At 42.2% G+C, this 19,951-nt stretch overlaps 1 protein-coding gene across 1 annotated transcript in view; it reads left to right on the top strand.

The window, feature by feature from the left end:
* Nucleotides 1–6,072: 6,072 nt before the first annotated feature.
* Nucleotides 6,073–19,951, top strand: part of CPE (carboxypeptidase E) — a 136,110-nt gene continuing 122,231 nt past the window's right edge. Inside the window, exon 1 of the mRNA XM_074396760.1 lies at nt 6,073–6,716. Within this exon, the coding sequence (XP_074252861.1) occupies nt 6,410–6,716 (307 nt within the window). The 5' untranslated portion in view covers nt 6,073–6,409. The remainder of the gene's footprint in view (nt 6,717–19,951) is intronic.

The following is a 19,951-nucleotide window of genomic DNA, read 5'->3' as shown; positions in this document are numbered from 1 at the left end:
TGTGTGAATTTGATGCTGTCATTTTGATGCTACCTGGCTGTTTTGTTGGTTAGTTGATGCAGATTCTTGATTGTGTTGCTGCTTTTTTACCATTTGGTGTGTTTTTGGAGTGGCTGGTACTGGTTGTTCCTTTATATGTGTAGAGCCTCTTTCAGGAGTTCTTGTAGAGCAGGTTTGGTGGTGATGAAATCTCTGAGCGCTTGCTTGTTCACAAAGGATTTTATTTTTCCTTCACTTATGAAGCTGAGTTTGGCTGGATAGGAGATTCTGGGTTGAAAGTTCTTTTCTTTAAGGATGTTGAATATTGGCCCCCAATCTCTTCTGGCTTGTAGCGTTTCTGCTGAGAGATCTGCTGTGAGTCTAATGGGCTTCCCTTTGTGGGTAACCCGACCTTTCTCTCTGGCTGCCCTTAGCATTTTCTCTTTCATTTCAACCCTGGTGAATCTGACGATTATGTGCCTTGGGGTTGCTCTTCTTGAGGAATATCTCTGTGGTGTTCTCTGTATTTCCTGGATTTGAATATTGGTCTGCCTTGCTAGGTTAGGGAAGTTTTCCTGAATAATATCCTGAAGAGTATTTTCCAGCTTGGATTCATTCTCTTCATCACATTCAGGTACACCTATCAGACGTAGATTAGGTCTTTTCACATAGTCCCACATTTCTTGAAGATTTTGTTCATTCCTTTTTGCGCTTTTTTCTCTGTTCTTGCCTTCTCTTTTTATTTCATTGAGTTGGTCTTCGACCTCTGATATCCTTTCTTCTGCTTGGTCAATTCGGCTGTTGAAGCTTGTGCATGCTTCACGAAGTTCTCGTGTTGCGTTTTTCAGCTCCATCAATTCACTTATTCTCCTCTCTATGCTGTCCATTCTCGTCAGCAGTTCGTCCAATCTTTTTTCAAGGTTCCTATTTTCTTTGCGATGGGTTAGAACATGTTCTTTTAGCTCATTGTAGTTTCTTACTACCCATCTTCTGAAGTCTGATTCTGTCATTTCATCACCCTCCTTCTCCATCCGGTCTGGTTCCCTTGCTGGTGAGGAGTTGTGATCACTTTTAGGAGGAGAGGTGTTCTGGTTTCGGGAGTTTTCATCCTTTTTACGCTGGTTTCTACCCATTTTTGTGGGTTTATCCACCTGTTGTCTGTCTCTGTCCCAGGGAGTTGGAGTTTTATGAGTTTCCGTTGCACTACTGCCTTTTTTGATTTTTTTTTTTTTTCAGGTCGGACCCGCCCAGCTAGCAGCACGCCTAGCCTCTGCCTGCCCGCAGGGGCTTTGCTGAGCTGCTGTGGGCTCCGCCCAGCTGCCCTGAGCTCTTCCCTGTAGTCCTTTTTATATGGGCGTAGTTAGAACTGTCTGGGCAATGGTGGCCCCGCCTCTGTTATGGCGGACTCTCTCTGTTGTGGCAGGTTGCCTCGGCAACGGCGGGTTGCCTCGGCAACGGCAGCCTGCCTCCTTAGCGGTGGAGAGTCTCAGTAATGGCGGAAGCCCCTCCCCCACGGAGCCGGACCGTCCCGGTTCAGCTGTGCTTGGTTTGAAGGGCTCAACCCAGAGGGTTTCCAATTACTGTTTTTGTTTTCGTTGTTGTTGGGGGTGGAGGGGTGGGACCAACCGAGCCTGATCACCCGGCTCCCTGACTCAGAGTCTTTTCTTTTAAGTTGAACGACCCCGCGTTCCGGTCGCTTGTTGAAAAGGCGCCGGGATCTCCCGTGCTGCGACTCACGGAGTCGGCTCGAACTGCGGCGCCGGCTCCTGGCGGATTTTTTGCCTAGGAATCTCCTGGCCTGACTCGCTATTTCAGATGAATGGGCTATTCTGGCGTCTCAAGGCTCTGCTCGCCAGCTAAGAGGGCTCCCAGACCAGTGGCTTTTTTACGGAGAACGGCAGCAACAGGGAGTGGTCACAGCAGCCGCGCGGGCGGAATCAGCCCCGCGGGGGCCAAAACAGCCGCACCGGCTGGGACTGCGACACTGGCGACCCCTCTGCCTGGGTATCTCCTGGTCTGTGGGCAATAAGAGTTCGTCTGGAAATGCGGCGTCCACTCACCCTCTGCACTTTCACTGGGAGCTGAAGTCCTGAGCTGTTCTTAGGCGGCCATCTTGAAAGTCTCCACCTGACCTCAGTTCTTAACTGACTGCTAGAGTGAGGATGTCAGTTTTTCTCACACTGTTTGCCAGATGCCTCAGTTCCTTGCTATATGAGCCTCTCCACAATATGGCAGACAACTTCCCCAAGACCAGTGATGGAGTGATAGGGGACTGGCAGGAGGAAAAGAGGGAGAGAGAGAGGGAAAGGGGGTGATGGGGGAGAGAGCTCACACACAGCATGAGAGAGCCGTTAAGAAGGAAGCTGCAGTCTTTTTAATAATGTAACTTTGGACGATTCATCTCATTACTTTTGCTCTGTTATGTTCATGAGAAAACCACTACTTTGTATGTCCTTCTTATACTCAGATGGAAAAAATTAAGTTTCATCACTTGAAAAGGAAGAATATAAAGAATTTGGCTGGGCGCGGTGGCTCAAGCCTGTAATCCCAGCACTTTGGGAGGCCGAGGCGGGTGGATCACGAGGTCAAGAGATCGAGACCATCCTGGTCAACATGGTGAAACCCCGTCTCTACTAAAAATACAAAAAATTAGCTGGGCATGGTGGCACGTGCCTGTAATCCCAGCTACTCAGGAGGCTGAGGCAGGAGAATTGCCTGAGCCCAGGAGGCGGAGGTTGCGGTGAGCCGAGATCGAGCCATTGCACTCCAGCCTGGGTAACAAGAGCGAAACTCCGTCTCAAAAAAAAAAAAAAAAGAATTTATCCCATCACAACACTATAGGATGTCATGCTATGGCATATCTCGTCTTAACACTGTTGTATTCAGTGATGCAACATAGGTAGTTTGAAATCAGCCGTGGTGGGAATATTTAAACCATGGAAATTAGCAAACATTCTAAATCAGGCTTCCCCTCCCCCCGCCCCTCCAGACGGCTGACATTTACCAGCACACAACTGGAGGGATATACAGCTACGTGTTCACAGAATTTTTAACTGAGTAGATGAATTTTAGGAAGGGCTTTGAAAGAAGGAAATAAAAGCGGAAATAAAAGGTTATTCATACAGAAAGAGATAGTTTCTTAATTTAAAGATAATAGAGGTGAGGCAGGAAGTGGAGGGAGACTTGAGGACTTTAAATATGCTCTTATGGATGCCTGTAAGTGAGTGACACGAAAACAAAGCAGCTCTTGCCGGGCGCGGTGGCTCAAGCCTGTAATCCCAGCACTTTGGGAGGCTGAGGTGGCTGGATCATGAGGTCAAGAGATCGAGACCATTCTGGTCAACATGGTGAAACTCCGTCTCTACTAAAAATACAAAAATTAGCTGGGCATGGTGGTGCATGCCTGTAGTCCCAGCTACTCGGGAGGCTGAGGCAGGAGAATTGCTTGAACCCAGGAGGCGGAGGTTGCGGTGAGCCGAGATCGCGCCATTGCACTCCAGCCTGGATAACAAGAGTAAAACTCCCTCTAAAAAAAAAAAAAAAAAAAAAAAAAAAGCAGCTCTTTCTCTTTTTCTTGTGTGTGCATGTGTGCACACAATTTGAAATTGCGACTGGATACTAAATTTAACTATGCATACACAAACACATTAAAGACTTTGCATACAAGAGTTTTGTAAATCTGGCAATCAGGATGGTTATATAATCTTTTGTATAATTGCCTATGAAGTCACAAACAAATAATACACATGCCAGCAAATTTGGTACAGCTGACCTACACCTAAAATAGCCCAGAAATTCAAAGACCAAGTTTTAGTTTCTTTGAACTGATGCCTTGGTGTTTGTAGTACGACCAATAATATGTGAGGAGTACTACCATTTATCAAATGAGCAGTAATTTACTTCAAAAAGAAAACTTCCAGAATCATAGCATTTTAGTTCTGAAAGAGATCTTAGGAAACCTACAGTACATTATTTCTCAGAATATCTTTGTCAATCAAACATCAAAATTATAAATGACTGATCTTCTTTTTAAAACCTAGAAGCTTGTTAATATCTGGAACCCACCCCCGACCTGATGAATTGGCGGGGGCTTAAGAATCTGCACATTTTATAAACTCTTCACATGATTGTGTTGCAAGCAAACATTAGACAGTGAATAATCTAATCCATACCTTTCATTTTATAGATTAGGGAAACAACTAAACTGTAAAAGAGACCCCCTTCCAACAAGTGAAACCACATAGTAGGTATGATTTTACACATTAAAAAACATTTTTTTCTCGAAAATAATTTTTTTTTTTTTTTTTTTTGGAGAAAATAGAAAACATATCCTTTGTTCAAAGAGACAGCTAAGGCGCAACATAGAACTTCAATGAAAAATATGTTGTTTATGTGTGTAGTTACTAGTCAGTATGCCCCACCTAACCACAAATTTCTGTGGTTACTCTAAATTGCTAACATGAGACTCTGTTAACCTCCTACTTCTGAAGTTACTTGGTTTTAGCTACTCATTTTTTTTTTTTTCCAGGTTTCCAAGGTTGCTGTTTAGGACATGATTTTAGAAATATAATTATAAGTCTGACTTCAAACTTCTGGACCATGCACAGACTGGTTATAGTGGAAAATATACAATTTTTAGCTCTGCCTACATTGACAAAAAAAAAAAAAAAAAAAAAAAAAAGAGCTGGATGCACATCAGTTCAGCTTGAGTGCCATGTGTTTATAGTGACAGTTTCTCCCCAAAACTGCAAAAACAGAGACCCATGCCACTGTGGTAAATGTAGATAGGGGTGTTTGAAGCCAGCCTCTCCAGCAGCACCTTACTAACCATGTCTGTGCTTTTACTTTTTGATCTAATAAAATAACTTAAATATCTAACTCCTTTTCCAGGTAAAAGTTTTAATTATGTGCAATGCACTGTTAAACAGATGAAAAATGAACAGGTTTAGAAAAAAAAAGCCTAACATGAAAAATTACCTGCGATGGTGTACACTTTTCCTGCTTGGTTGCAATACCCAATGGATTATTTATTTATTTAGATTTGTGCTGTTCCTGAATCCAAAAAGCAACCTCTTTACGGTAACATCTGTTCCAGACATTGCTCCAGGAATACAAATCCCGACTAAGGGGTCGGTATTTAAAGCTGTAAATGATTTTATATTTTTTACAAGAGCTTTGCAAAAAGAATGGAGGTGTGATATCATCGTCGGTTTTCTTTCCATAACAGGATTTACTTTTCTTTTTTCATTTTTTTTTTTTTTTTTGAGACGGAGTTTCGCTCTCGTTACCCAGGCTGGAGTACAATGGCGCGATCTCGGCTCACCGCAACCTCCGCCTCCTGGGCTCAGGCAATTCTCCTGCGTCAGCCTCCTGAGTAGCTGGAATTACAGACACGCGCCACCATGCCCAGCTAATTTTTTGTAGTTTTAGTAGAGACGGGATTTCACCATGTTAATCAGGATGGTCTCAATCTCTTGACCTTGTGATCCACCCGCCTCAGCCTCCCAAAGTGCTGGGATTACAGGCTTGAGCCACCGCGCCCGGCCCTTTGTCTAAAGCATCAGTAGAGTTGTACTTTATTTTCTCTACAGTGTTACAGAAGAGGGCTGGTGCAGGCACAGCCACATGACATTGACTTATCTGTTTTGTTAGTTTTTTGGAAGCATCTAGGAATGTGTATAAATACAATTAAGGACAGTATCTACAAATTGGAAGAAAGCATTTCTATTCTCTTAAACCTCTGTATCAAAGCACTTAATGTTCTGATTTCCAGCAAGACCTTTCAATAAACGAAAACCTAACCCTCGGGTTTGTGTTTGGATTCTTGAAACAGGAAAGACGCATCAGGAGAAGCCAACTGGCTGCCAAATATTTCCTTTTTTTTTTTTTTTTTTTCTGGTATATTCTCTAATTCTTGGTGCATCAAGATGGAAACAGGCTTGGACTAGATGTCGCTTTAAAAGTCTCCACTAACAATACAAGAATATTTTTCCCATATGCAGTGACGTGGGTGGGTCATAGGTGTCTCAATGACAGCAACGTTCCCGAGCCCTAGACCTTAGCTGTCATTTCACCTGCGTCGTCCCGGACGCCATTTGGCTATTGACGTGGTTCTGAGCCAACAAATAACGCCAGCAGCCCTCCCAGATCCCCGCCGGCCTGTCTCGCTCTCGGCCGACCCCCTCCTCGCAGTGGTTTCTCCTGCAGCTCCCCTGGGCTCCGCGGCCAATAGTGCAGCCCAGCTTCGCCCCTCTCCTCTGGGTGGCCCCAGTGCGCGGGCTGACACTCATTCAGCCCGGGAAGGTGAGGCGAGTGGAGGCTGGTGCGGAACTTGCCGCCCCCAGCAGCGCCGGCCAGCTAAGCCCAGGGCCGGGCAGACAAAAGAGGCCGCCCGCGTAGGAAGGCACCGACAGCGGCGGCGAGCACAGCGATGGCCGGGCGAGGGGGCCGCGCGCTGCTGGCTCTGTGTGGGGCGCTCGCCGCCTGCGGGTGGCTCCTGGGCGCCGAAGCCCAGGAGCCCGGGGCGCCAGCGGCGGGCATGAGGCGGCGCCGGCGGCTGCAGCAGGAGGACGGCATCTCCTTCGAGTACCACCGCTACCCCGAGCTGCGCGAGGCGCTCGTGTCCGTGTGGCTGCAGTGCACCGCCATCAGCAGGATTTACACGGTGGGGCGCAGCTTCGAGGGCCGGGAGCTCCTGGTCATCGAGCTGTCCGACAGCCCTGGCGTCCATGAGCCTGGTAAGGGGGCTGTCCCCTGACAGCCATGGGGGTATCCCGGAGGGCGGCAAATGGTGTGACTGGGGGCGGTGGGGGAAGGAAGGAAGGATGGGCCCAGAGGTGCCTCTTAGTAAAAGGTATGTAAGTTGGAAGGTGGGAAGTGGAGGGAGGGATGGAAATGGGGAATAACCCGACTTAGAGTGCCAGGGGCCCAATTTCTGCTTTCCCGTCCCATCCCCCCAGCCCCAAGCCCATCTCCCCAGACCTTAGGCCACTCTTTAGTGAATATAGGCTAGGGAGGCTGGAGTGGCGGGGAGGGGTGGGGGAGGAGAGCAATACAGAAAAAGCAAATCCTGGCGCACGCAGCCCCAGCGGTCACTCTCACTTTGCTGTGCGAAAAACCCGAAGGAATGATTGCGAGTCTCCAGCAAGGGGGGCGGGGCTTGGCCTTCCTTGCGCACAGAAGTGGAAAGATAAGGTGCAGAAGGCAGTGCTTTAGAGGAAAGGAGAACAAGTCATTTATCATTTTTCCCCTAATTTCCAGAGGACCAGTTTATCGGCTCTGTGTATCCATATCTACCTGTGTGTACATACGTGTTAGGTACACTCGCTGCTTTGGATGCTAGGGGAATCTTACGGATATTGCCAATCTGGGGTGGTGGTGTATGCAGACATGTAGATCCTCCCATCAGGGTGAAAAGTGGCTTGTGACTGACGTTCAGATTTTGAAACTGCATAAGGCCTTTCCAAGGAAAAAGGAGTATTCCATTTTCTCTGCTATAACCATGGGAGATGAACAGTTTGTGATGGGGTCTGTATTCCAACTGATGTTCCCAAATAACCATCCGTATTCATCTTTCTTAGAAGTATGTTAAAACACGTTCTGATTTATGTTAATTGTGATGCATTTAGTATTAACAAAGAGGTATTTAAAAATGTTCTTGGGCCGGGCGCGGTGGCTCAAGCCTGTAATCCCAGCACTTTGGGAGGCCGAGGCGGGTGGATCACGAGGTCGAGAGATCGAGACCATCCTGGTCAACATGGCGAAACCCCGTCTCTACTAAAAAAATACAAAAAACTAGCTGGGCGTGGTGGCGCGTGCCTGTAATCCCAGCTACTTAGGAGGCTGAGGCAGGAGAATTGCCTGAGCCCGGGAGGCGGAGGTTGCGGTGAGCCAAGATCGTGCCATTGCACTCCAGCCTGGGTAACAAGAGCTAAACTCCGTCTCAAAAAAAAAAAAAAAAAAAAAAAAAAAAAAATGTTCTTGGGACTTTTTTCATTATGTTTCTGCTGAGGAAATGATTTGGGCCTGGTCTTCTGATACTCAAGGTACTGCCAAAGTTATCGGTGCTAATAATATCAGCGTGGGATGCTTAATTTTTCTTTAGTGACAAAGCAAGCCAAAAAGTAGGCTAAAAATTCTCAATGCAGGGCCAGAATAGTTTTATAATGATACATAAGAACCAAACTGAGAAGGCATTAAAATAGGTGATCAACAGACATTTTGATCTTCGAATGCATGGTATATGGGTTGATCAACAATAAGTCTTCAGGAAATATTTCTTACCTTCAAATAATGTAAGAAAAAAAGGTAGGCCGGGCGCGGTGGCTCAAACCTGTAATCCCAGCACTTTGGGAGGCCGATGCGGGTGGATCACGAAGTCAAGAGATCGAGACCATCCTGGTCAACATGGTGAAACCCCGTCTCTACTAAAAATAAAAAATAAAAAAAATTAGCTGGGCATGGTGGCGCATGCCTGTAATCCCAGCTACTCAGGAGGCTGAGGCAGGAGAATCGCCTGAACCCAGGAGGCGGAGGTTGCAGTGAGCCGAGATCGCGCAATTGCACTCCAGCCTGGGTAACGAGCCGAAACTCCGTCTCAAAAAAAAAGAAAAGAAAAAAAGGTTTGTGTAAGTTTGCTGTCAAAACTCTAAGATCAGATCCAAGGAAACATTTAATATTAACTACTTTGCTTAGCAGGATTCAGCATGTAGAATTGGACATTTTGAAACTTAGTTTCATATAGAAAAAAATTTAAAATGTGATAACTGATTTTCAGCTAAATCCAATCACCCAAAGCCAAGCCATTCTAGGCACAGTTAAAGCTAATGAAGTATTTGTGACTCTCCTGCTGCCTACTTAATGAGAACTCTTTCTTACTCTATTTTGTAGATTGCTCTGCAGAGTTTTTGTGTTGTTACTTCAGAGAGATTATATGAAAGCTAATGATTAACTTTTTGTTGTTTCAAATTTGGAAATAAAGTTTTAAAGTGATATTACTATTAGAATGTGATACGCTTTAGAAAATGAAACAATGATTCTTTTGCTTACCTATTTGGAATATATAGTTCATCAAAATTTGCAAATTTTTCTTTTAGATTGCAAGTCTATGAAGTGGGGACCCTGTCTCCAGCCCCCAGCTCATGTTTGGCACATGGCAGGCTTGAATCACATTATGAAATAATCTATATTATGGAAAAATACTGACTATGCAATATGGAAAAAATGATTCTATCAATAGCTGCATAACACAGTGTATTAAAATAAAATGTTTTATTCCTTATACACACAAAATGCATTGATTTAATTCCTCTTACAGAGACAAACTCAGAAGTGTTGTACAATATGTACTTTACAATTCCTTGTTAAATGAAGGAGACCTTAAGTCTATGGTATTACTAATAGTATACAAAATGTCTGTGTACCTTGTATTTTTAAAAGTCTAAACTATTATAAACCACACTAACAAAACTACAAAGGTGATATCCTCCCATCACCTTTCATGAGGCCAAGTAGATTAGAAATCTTCAGGAAACTAGTAAATGTAGACATTGGATCAGTATATAACTTTGATGGTGCTTGTATGAATTAACTTTAAGAAAGTTTTGGGTAAAAGAAAATGTTCACCATTCTTAAAAGCCCTTTCAGTTCTTTTAAAACCACCTTAAGAAATAAAAATGAATGTTTATCCTGAGGTACAAGTGGGCTCATTCAGTGTTTTTTCAAGCACCTGTATACTCAAGGTAGACCAGGCTTCTATGAGTTGTGCTTCTGAACAACCTGTAGAAGATGACACAGAAGATTCGTCCCTTGCCCTCAGGGGAATAGAGAATTGGGAGTTTAAAGAACAGCATAAAGATATGTGAGTCTGCAAGAAAGGTTTTGGGAGGACTGGAGGACACTAGGGTGTCCAGGTCAGGGAGACTGGATTATTGAAGAATGGATGACAAAAGACAGGAAATGTACAGTTTGTTGACATTTACAAATTCCAGAATAGCTGGTATAGACATCTGTCTTCACTAGGACTCCTGCTTTTGAAAAAGGGCAACTGTCTTAACTATTTTCACCTTTTAAGTATTTTATTTTTTGGGTTGAAATAACATTTCTGATTCAGACTTAGGAAATACTTTTGAACTTAACAAACGCCTTTACTTGACTGAAATTTTGAGGTGAAGTTGCTCACATTTGTTTTCCAGCAAGAGAGATGTCAGATTTGTTAGTTTTCTTAATCTAGATTCTTTTCCTGAACATTAAATAAAAATAGCTGATTTCTAAGGATTTAGTTGTCATAACAGAAGAACTCCAGCAAAATAGAACAACATATCCCCATAAAGCCATTTCTTGTGGTAGAATTGTCAAGCTAGAGCTTTACTTGGTTAGACTCGCAGTTTATGGACAGATGTTTGTTGATACAATTAGCTCTCTTCCTGAGCAGAAACAAGCAATCTTTATACATGTTTGGTACAGGACATGGGGTGTAGTTGAACTTGCTTCCTGAAAATGATTCTCTTTGCAAGATGTTCAACATTTGAATTCATCAAAAGGCAAAGAAAATTCAATTTTGAACTGGTCATCGAGGAATAGCCAAACCTATTTTGTGATAATACCTTAGGAATCAGTTTGATTTTTGACCAGCTGAATGTTGGGTCTCAGTCATCATTTTGTATTGCTTCTGAGATCTGCAAAAATCTCTTGAAAGAGGGTTGCAAATATCAGCCAATTTCATTTAGCAGGACCACAAATGGTCCTGACAGTGATGTCATCACTTCAGACATTGTTAAGTCTGGACCCCAGATGGGTTCCCTTTGCACTGGGGGTTACTGTTTGTGGCCTTTTTGTAAGTGGGATGAAGAATGAGCTTAGACTGGGCTAGGGGCTGATTTTAAGTGCTCCATTAGATATCATACTTGCTAGGCATGACCATTTTTCCCATTTTTCTTTCCTTTTATTTTATACCTTTTTCTTATTTCTATGCTTAGGGACTCATGTGTTCAAACCCAAACATATGCCTTCCTAGGCATGTATGTCAATCATTGAAATACATAACTCATAAAAGAAACCTTTATTAATTTATGTCTAAGTAATGGATTCTGTGTTCCCAGACCACTCCATCCAGAGTTAAATATGAGTTAATATTACTTTGCTTAAAACACTATTTCTTTTCCATGTAGCTCAAGATTGCTTTTGAGAAGTAAATCTGATTTATAGCTAAAATGCTATCTCAAAAATATTCTTTAGAGCAGGAATTTTCTTTCTCAAAGCCTGGAATGATTATTTTGGACTTACTCTTCTCTGAGTCTGTTAAAATTTAAAGTGTATAAATGCCAATATGCATTTGCCAAATATTGTGATGGAATGTTTAATACTGGCATATTTCCACACAACTTGAAAAAAAGAAGTGGGGATTTTGATTATTTGTATGGCCTCTTTTTATAACAGATTAGTATGGATTAGTGGCAAATGATTACAACGAAAAGATAGGCGAAGATAGATGTTAGATTAAAATTAGTGAAGATAGGTGTTAAATCCTAAGAAGAATCTAGACCTACCACACATGGTCAAGACTTATTTTTAGACCTGAATGAGTCAATGCAGCTTTTGCCAGAAGTGATGTTCTTGATCGACTTGTGATTGGTTAATGGAAGAGAAGGCAAGTTGGGCTTGCTCCTACATGAAAGCCTTTGCTCAGACAAAAGAGGCAGCTTTCTATGACAACTGATTTGAGAGGTGGCAGATGACTCATTTGCTAGTAACTCCCTTACTGGTTCACCATAGGGCTGAGATCCTATTTCTAAATATTATTAAGAAATATAAAATAGCTCTTGTAAGGTGTGATACATTAACCCATCTTTTCTCAAAGTGTATTTCACAGAACATACATTGAGCATGGTTTGATAAGTATTACACAAACAAAGATAAATAGGTTTGTATATTGAAAGGCTTAACAGAGCCTGTAATAGTCTAATGTATGTTTCAAATCTTCAAGTTAGATGCATATTCTATAACATTTCCCAGCCTCTCACCATGGGATTTCCTCCTCTCCACCATCCTTTTTATATTTTTATATATTTTTTTATTTTATTTTTTATTTATTTATTTTTTTTTTTTTGAGACGGAGTTTCGCTCTTGTTGCCCAGGCTGGAGTGCAATGGCGCGATCTCGGCTCACCGCAACCTCCGCCTCCTGGGTTCAGGCAATTCTCCTGCCTCAGCCTCCTGAGTAGCTGGGATTACAGGCACATGCCACCATGCCCAGCTAATTTTTAGTATTTTTAGTAGAGACGGGGTTTCACCATGTTGACCAGGATGGTCTCGATCTCTCGACCTCGTGATCCACCCGCCTCGGCCTCCCAAAGTGCTGGGATTACAGGCTTGAGCCACCGCGCCCGGCCTATATTTTTATTTTTTATAAAAAAGGTAGCTGAACATGATGGCTCACACCTGGTTGAGTTGAGAGGTGTGCTTAAGGCTAGGAGTTTGAGATCTGCCTAGGCAACATCATGAGATCCTGTTTCTACAAAAAAATAAAATTAGCTGCGCATGGTAGCATGTGCCTGTAGTCCCAGCTACTTGGGAGGCTGAGGTGGGAGGGTTGCCTGAGCCCAGGAATTTGAGGCTGTAGTGAGCCATGATCATACCACTGCACTCTAGCCTGGGTGACAGAGTGATACCCTGTCACAGAAACAAATAACAACAATAACAACAATAAAAAAATGGAGCTTATCTTGGAACTAGTGCTTCACTAGCTGGAGAAACACAACATTAGCCCATTATCATTCCTTATCATAGTATTAAAGATTCATTTGTCACAGGAGACTGGATGTACAGCAAAGAAAAAAAAAAAAGATTCATTTGGTAATTCTCCAGCAGAGGGCCTCATACAGGGAGCTCTTCAGGGATAGGGAGCATATGTTTTCCATTTTTTTCCTCCATAAACAGCTAGTATAGTGGTTTATGTAGAGTAAGATTTTAAGTTATGCTTAGAATCAGAGCATGATTCTGCAGCAATGAGGCAGAGGAGAAATAATTTTGTTTGTTTGCTTTTTTCTCTCCCTGTTTTATGGAGCTGAAAAGGACAAAATAATTTTGATTATAGTGATTAAAGTTAGACAAATACATCACAATTCTTTTATTGTTAAATAGCTTCATCCTTTTAACTTTGGTTTGCCTCTTTCCCTTGTGTATAAAATGGGAATACTTTAAGAACTCAGAACTCACAGGACTGCTGTGAGGCCAAAATAGTGTAAGGTATAGAAGCACATTTAATGAAGTTGCTTACATTCTAGTTATTAAGAAGAAGGGCTGGCCGGGCGCAGTGGCTCAAGCCTGTAATCCCAGCACTTTGGGAGGCCGAGGCGGGTGGATCACGAGGTCAAGAGATCGAGACCATCCTGGTCAACATGGTGAAACCCCGTCTCTACTAAAAATACTAAAAATTAGCTGGGCATGGTGGCACGTGCCTGTAGTCCCAGCTACTCAGGAGGCTGAGGCAGGAGAATTGCCTGAACCCAGGAGGCGGAGGCTGCGGTGAGCCGAGGTCGCGCCATTGCACTCCAGCCTGGGTAACAAGAGCGACACTCCGCCTCAAAAAAAAAAAGAAGAAGGGCTAATTTGTAAATATTCTTTTTTTATTTTCAGTTTTCTAGAAACTGTCCTCCATGGCCTTTATAGTCATTTAGAGTAAACACTCTTGGCTGCATTGTCATGTGAGATCTGCTTCCAAGCCTGCCCAATACCTTCCGCCTAGAAGGCTGTTGCACAGGCCTAGTTGATACTCCTGAAGGACCTTTTCCCTCTTCTCACTGTTTTCTGTTTGCTTTTTTTTGAGATAGGGTCTTGCTGTGTCACCCAGGCTGGCGTGAAGGGGCATGATCATGACTCATTGCAGCCTTGAACTCTTGAGCTCAAGGTATCTCCCTCCTCAGCGTCCTGAATAGCTGGGACTACAGGTGTGAGCCACCGCATCCTGCCTGTTTGCCTTTTATCAGTTTTAAAATGTGGGACGTTCTTGCTTTCCTTCAGTTTGACAATTTACAATAATCATCAAGCAAGCTTGAATCAAGCAAGCTTCACTCAATAAGAACAAAGTGTGCATCAATATTTGAGGATGTCTTTATGGCCGTTTCTTTAGGGAGCTAAATAAGTTTAGGGCAACATCAACATCTTCATTGGCAATCTGGCTTATTTTCCTAGCAAATTTATTGTGAAACTGCTCAGCTCCTGACTAACTTACTCTTTTTTCTTGAGGTCAAGTCTTGCTCTGTCACCAGGTTGGAGTGCAGTAGTGCCATCTTGGCTCACTGCAACCTCTGCCTCCTGGGTTCAAGAGATTCTTCTGCCTCAGCCTTCCGAGTAGCTGGGACTACAGGCACCCACCACAACGCCTGGCTAATTTTTGTATTTTTAGTAGATACAGGGTGTGAAACCCTGTTTCATGTTGGCCAGGCTGGTCTTGATCTCTTGACCTTGTGATCTGCCCACCTCAGCCTCCCAGAGTGCTGGGATTACAGACGTGAGCCACCTCACTGGGCAACTAATTTACTCTTTATTTTATTTTATTTTATTTTAAAGATGGGGTTTCACCATGATGGCCAGGCTGGTCTTGAACTCCTGACCTCAGGTGATCCACCCACCTCGGCCTCCCAAAGTGCTAGGATTACAGGTGTGAGCTACCACGCCCGGTCTCACTTACTCTTTTGCAGTCTCAGCAGAAGCAAAAGCTCTTGGAAATCTACTTTCTTCCCGCTCCCTAACTTTCTTACCCCTACAGGTGCCCTTTCTTTTGCTTCCATATTTCTTTGGAGAGCTGTAATGTAAAGAATTACAGTGTGGACTTTAATGTCAGGGGACTTGAGCTCAAATCCTGAGGCTTCTTATTTTTAGCTGAGTGTTCCTGGGCAAGTCAATTAACTTCTACCTCCCAAATTCATCACCTATGAAATTACAATAATGTGATGATTAAATGAGGTGGTAAATATAAAGTTCTTAATTCAATACATGGCAACAATTATTATTACCTCAGTATGGCATTTTTCGTTGTTGGTCTACATTGGATAAATATACAGAGAATATACAATCCTGGAGCGCAAGAAGCTCCTGTAGCTCCTGTAGCTTCTTGTGCTCTGGAATTGTATTCTGTTACTATGTTTTTATCCCAAATGTCTAGTAGTATGCTTGGGGCATAGCAGCCACTCAATGAATAGTTTTGAATAAATGAAGTTTCTCAAATAGGCAAAAATGCATATCATAAAACAAAGCCATGTTGGTCGATGTTGACACCATGGGTATTAGCATGCCAGAAGTGTGATAACAAGAAAGGATGGAGATGGTACTTTTCATTTGCGTATGATTATTTTTTGTGTGCGCTGAATCCAGTGTCGCATAATGGAGAAATACACCAACTACGTGTCTTTTCAAGTTTCAGTGCTGAGCATACTGTGTTTGTTGTCTCATATAACTGGACTAGTAAGTTTCCTTTGGAAGAGAAGAGCCTTCAAACATTTTAGAAAGTTAAGCTGCTTTTTAAGTGTTAAGCAAACATTTTAAAGATAATGGGTAAAAATTGATTTAGTAAAATTTTGACCTTTAAAAATTCTGCATGAGACCTGAGTGCTGCAAACTAAGAACGGTGTGCTTGTTTTTAACATGGAAGATATACATCTCCGGGTTTTCATTTTCCTTTTTCTCATGAAATGGTATTTAAATTGTGCACTTTGAAATGCCACAGAGGAGGAGGTGTATGTGAGCTAGATGATGGGTCGAATGAACTTAAATTTGAAACATGTTTAAATTTGCCTTTTTCTTTCCTTCTCGTTAATTACCGGATTGCCAAGAGTCTGTTGCTCTGTGAAGGTTTTCCTTTCTTTGAATATTCAGGATATGGTGTTTTCTAAGTGATCTAACACCCAGCTCTTCCTAATGAAACGTGGCCTAAGAGAAGAGCCTGTTTGTGTTACTAGTGTCTTTTATGATTTTCAGGTGATTTATTCACTTCTTTAACTGTCCCCAGATGAGTTATCTTTGAAGGGTAGGATGGCACATATGGAGTATTAAGGAGATGACTCTTAAACAAAGATGAATGAATTACTTATGATAATACACCATGGAACAACTTTCCACTACTGGTAAATATTTTGTTTTTTACAGAAATCTGTTTACTATCAAATAATTGCTAAGCATCATAGTTCTATAATAATAATAATAACTATCTCCTCATTGGAAGACATTTCATTTCAAACAAAGGCTGATTATTTTTAAAATGGATGCAAGCTGTTTATTTTCTAAATAAGCCTAAATATAATTTTTTTTTTTTTTTGAGACGGAGTTTCGCTCTTGTTACCCAGGCTGGAGTGCAATGGCGCGATCTCGGCTCACCGCAACCTCCGCCTCCTGGGTTCAGGCAATTCTCCTGTCTCAGCCTCCTGAGTAGCTGGGATTACAGGCACGCGCCACCATGCCCAGCTAATTTTTTGTATTTTTAGTAGAGACGGGGTTTCACCATGTTGGCCAGGTTGGTCTCGATCTCTTGACCTTGTGGTCCACCTGCCTCGGCCTCCCAAAGTGCTGGGATTACAGGCTTGAGCCACCGCGCCCGGCTCTAAATATAATTTTTAACTTAAATTCAGGTTGCTAAAAAACCTCTTGCTGCAGTTATGCATGTCAAGGTAATTGGAAGGAACAATAATTATTGCATTATTTGCTCAATACAAGCAACTCCTCATATGTTCAGATCCCAAAGTGATACTGTCTGATTGGACCTATCCAATTTCTCTTCATATATAGGTGAATGTATTTAAAATCATAAAATCTTTTCTTCACTATGCAGCTGCTATTCACTGCCATTATGTAATGTCTTCCCTAAGAAATAGCTTATTTCTAGAACTCTGCTCAAAAACTTGCACAAATCATAACCTTTGGCCATGAGTTTAGGGTAGAGAAACTTCAGTGTAAAGGTTGTATTGTCACCTCCCTGACCCATATCCTGAATACCCCTTTTCCTTTTCCTTTTCCTTTTTTAGCCAAGTGGTAATTTCTAAAACAACCTTTCTTCATAACTATTATAAAATGTTACTGTGTAGCATTCCACACTGAAATCAACTTTCCTAGATGAAAATGTAGGCCTTTGTTAGTAGAACCAATAATTTCAATTTATTTTAGGGAATATTTAATGAACACCTACTATGTCCATACCATTTTACTTTATCTGCTGGCCATCCTTTGAGGCAATGCCATTGCATTTCTTGAAATGTGTTATTTCATTTTTTGTTTTGGATTCACACTTTCACACACATTGAGCTTGTATTGCATACTTTATGGTCAGTGGATACATTACTTGATTCTGCAAAATGCCTGCTGCATATGATGAAGGAGTTGAAGCCTTCTCTATCCTATTTTTAATGTAGCAAACACAAAGGCAATGTCTGTAGGGGAAACTACTGAAAATGTTAAAGACATTTGCAAAATGAAATAGTTTTTGTCCTTTTTGTGTTTTAGGTGCAGTGCTGGATATCTGATTTTAAAGTACAACAGTCCTATTCAAACATTTTGTTTTTTTTTTTTTTGAGACGGAGTTTTGCTCTTGTTACCCAGGCTGGAGTGCAATGGCGCGATCTCGGCTCACCGCAACCTCCGCCTCCTGGGTTCAGGCAATTCTCCTGCCTCAGCCTCTTGAGTAGCTGGGATTACAGGCACGAGCCACCATGCCCAGCTATTTTTTTGTATTTTTAGTAGAGACGGGGTTTCACCATGTTGACCAGGATGGTCTCGATCTCTTGACCTCGTGATCCACCCGCCTCAGGCTCCCAAAGTGCTGGGATTACAGGCTTGAGCCACCGCGCCCGGCCAATATTTTCAATTGTCTCAAATCTTGACACTGTTCAGCACAGATTTTTTTTTTTTTTTTTTTTTTTAAGTTTACTAGAGGAAACCAGTCTTATTCATTGTGGGAACTCAGTAAATGTTAAGCCAGATTTTCAACATAACCAGCATCAGGGGAATTAACTTAATGCACTTTTGGAAACTGCATTAACTCTGCAAAATCAACAAGACCTTTATAGAGCTCACACAAAGAGAAGTCAGCTGCTACAAGTATTTTCTCAAGAGTCAGTTTTTGGAAAATGCTAAAGCCATAAAAATATATAGATACATAATTCTCAGGTGAATACTATTACATAGACATATAATGAATGATACCATGTAGCTAAATAGACTAAAATACTATCTAGAGCAGGCGTCCCCAAACTACGGCCCGCCGGCCGCATGCGGCCCCCTGAGGCCATTTATCCGGCCCTCCCGCCACACTTCAGGAAGGGGCACCTCTTTTTGGTGGTCAGTGAGAGGAGCACAGTATGTGGCGGCCCTCCAATGGTCTGAGGGACAGTGAACTGGCCCCCTGTGTAAAAAGTTTGGGGACACCTGATCTAGAGTATAGGTTTTATGTAGGTTTTGATAATGGCAAGATAATTGTGAATGCAAAAGTCACCTTTGTTTTACATTTCAGATTAGTTTAACTATTTATATTTATAGATTTCACTCCTATCTATAAAATAGCTCTTATTTTTCTTGTTTTTACATCTATTCATAGCTAAAGAAAATCGGGAGTTTTTTGTTTGACCCGCGTGGTTGGTTCTTATAAAAAATATCATTTATTTTTATTTTTTTTATTTAGAGATGAGGTTTCGCTATGTTGGCCAGGATGGTCTCGATCTCTTGACCTCGTGATCTGCCCACCTTGGCCTCCCAAAGTACTGGGATTACAGGCGTGAGCCACCTTGCCCAGCCTAAAAAATATTTTACCAAAGTCTTTTTTTTTTTTTTTTTTTGAGACGGAGTTTCGCTCTTGTTACCCAGGCTGGAGTGCAATGGCGCAGTCTCAGCTCACTGCAACCTCCGCTTCCTGGGTTCAGGCAATTCTCCTGCCTCAGCCTCCTGAGTAGCTGGGATTACAGGCATGTGCCACCATGCCCAGCTAATTTTTTTGTATTTTTAGTAGATACGGGGTTTCACCATGTTGACCAGGATGGTCTCGATCTCTCGACCTCGTGATCCACCCGCCTCGGCCTCAAAGTCTTTTTTTTTAGGAAGTTTTCTTGGGTTATTATTGTTCTCTGGATTTTTAAACAGCTGGGCTAATTTTGCCTTTGCTTTCAACAGAATGCTAACCGGCTACCTTAACGACTTAAAGTATTGCTTCTGCTAGAGTTCTTTCTCTCTGGAGAGCTCTCCCTGAGAACTAATTTGATAGCCAAACATGCTAAAACTGTTAGAAGGTTGAGGTGACTTATGGCCACTTATATATCAAACTCTGTAAAATTATTTGGCGAAAAAACATTACTAAATGCCATTAACATAATAAATTAACATGTCCAAACATCTAGTGAAAATTATAATTTCAATTAGATTTAGGACATATTTTATAATGTCAGTACTTAATTTTCACGGTTGCCAAATTATAAAGTGAAATGTCTTCTCATTTCTTAAGGAGACATTTTCAAACTTGTGTGTCTTTTCCTGGAATCAAGATAGTGACTGCACATTTCAGTGTGGACCATCCGGTGCATCTTCAGGTTTCTAGTAGGTTCTCAATGCATTGTTGAAAGTGATGAACGAGTGAACACTTAAGAATGAATGACACACGTATTAGATCTAGTGATACACACTTTGCCAAACCATTAACATGCATGGAAGTACACCCGCTTCTCCACATGTAAGGCAAATAATTACGTCAATACACAATTCTGCCTTCCTTCTAGAACCGTGACCTTGAGGACAGGGGGCTATCTTTGGCAGATTTATTACTGTATCCACAGTGCTTGGAATGTATATTTTGTCACCAACTGGGGCTTATGTTAGTGCTCCATCCTAGGCTGGTCATGTTTCTTGTTCTGGTCCTTTCTATATGCTGGTTCTATGCTGCCTCTAATCTACTCACTGAGATGCAGGTCCTCATTCTGTGCTGAGGAACATCATTCTGGCTG

This window comes from Saimiri boliviensis, chromosome 3, assembly GCF_048565385.1.
Source record: "Saimiri boliviensis isolate mSaiBol1 chromosome 3, mSaiBol1.pri, whole genome shotgun sequence".
NCBI lineage: Eukaryota > Metazoa > Chordata > Mammalia > Primates > Cebidae > Saimiri > Saimiri boliviensis.
Note: the sequence above shows the minus strand (reverse complement) of the source record. Positions and strands in the feature narration are given on the sequence as shown.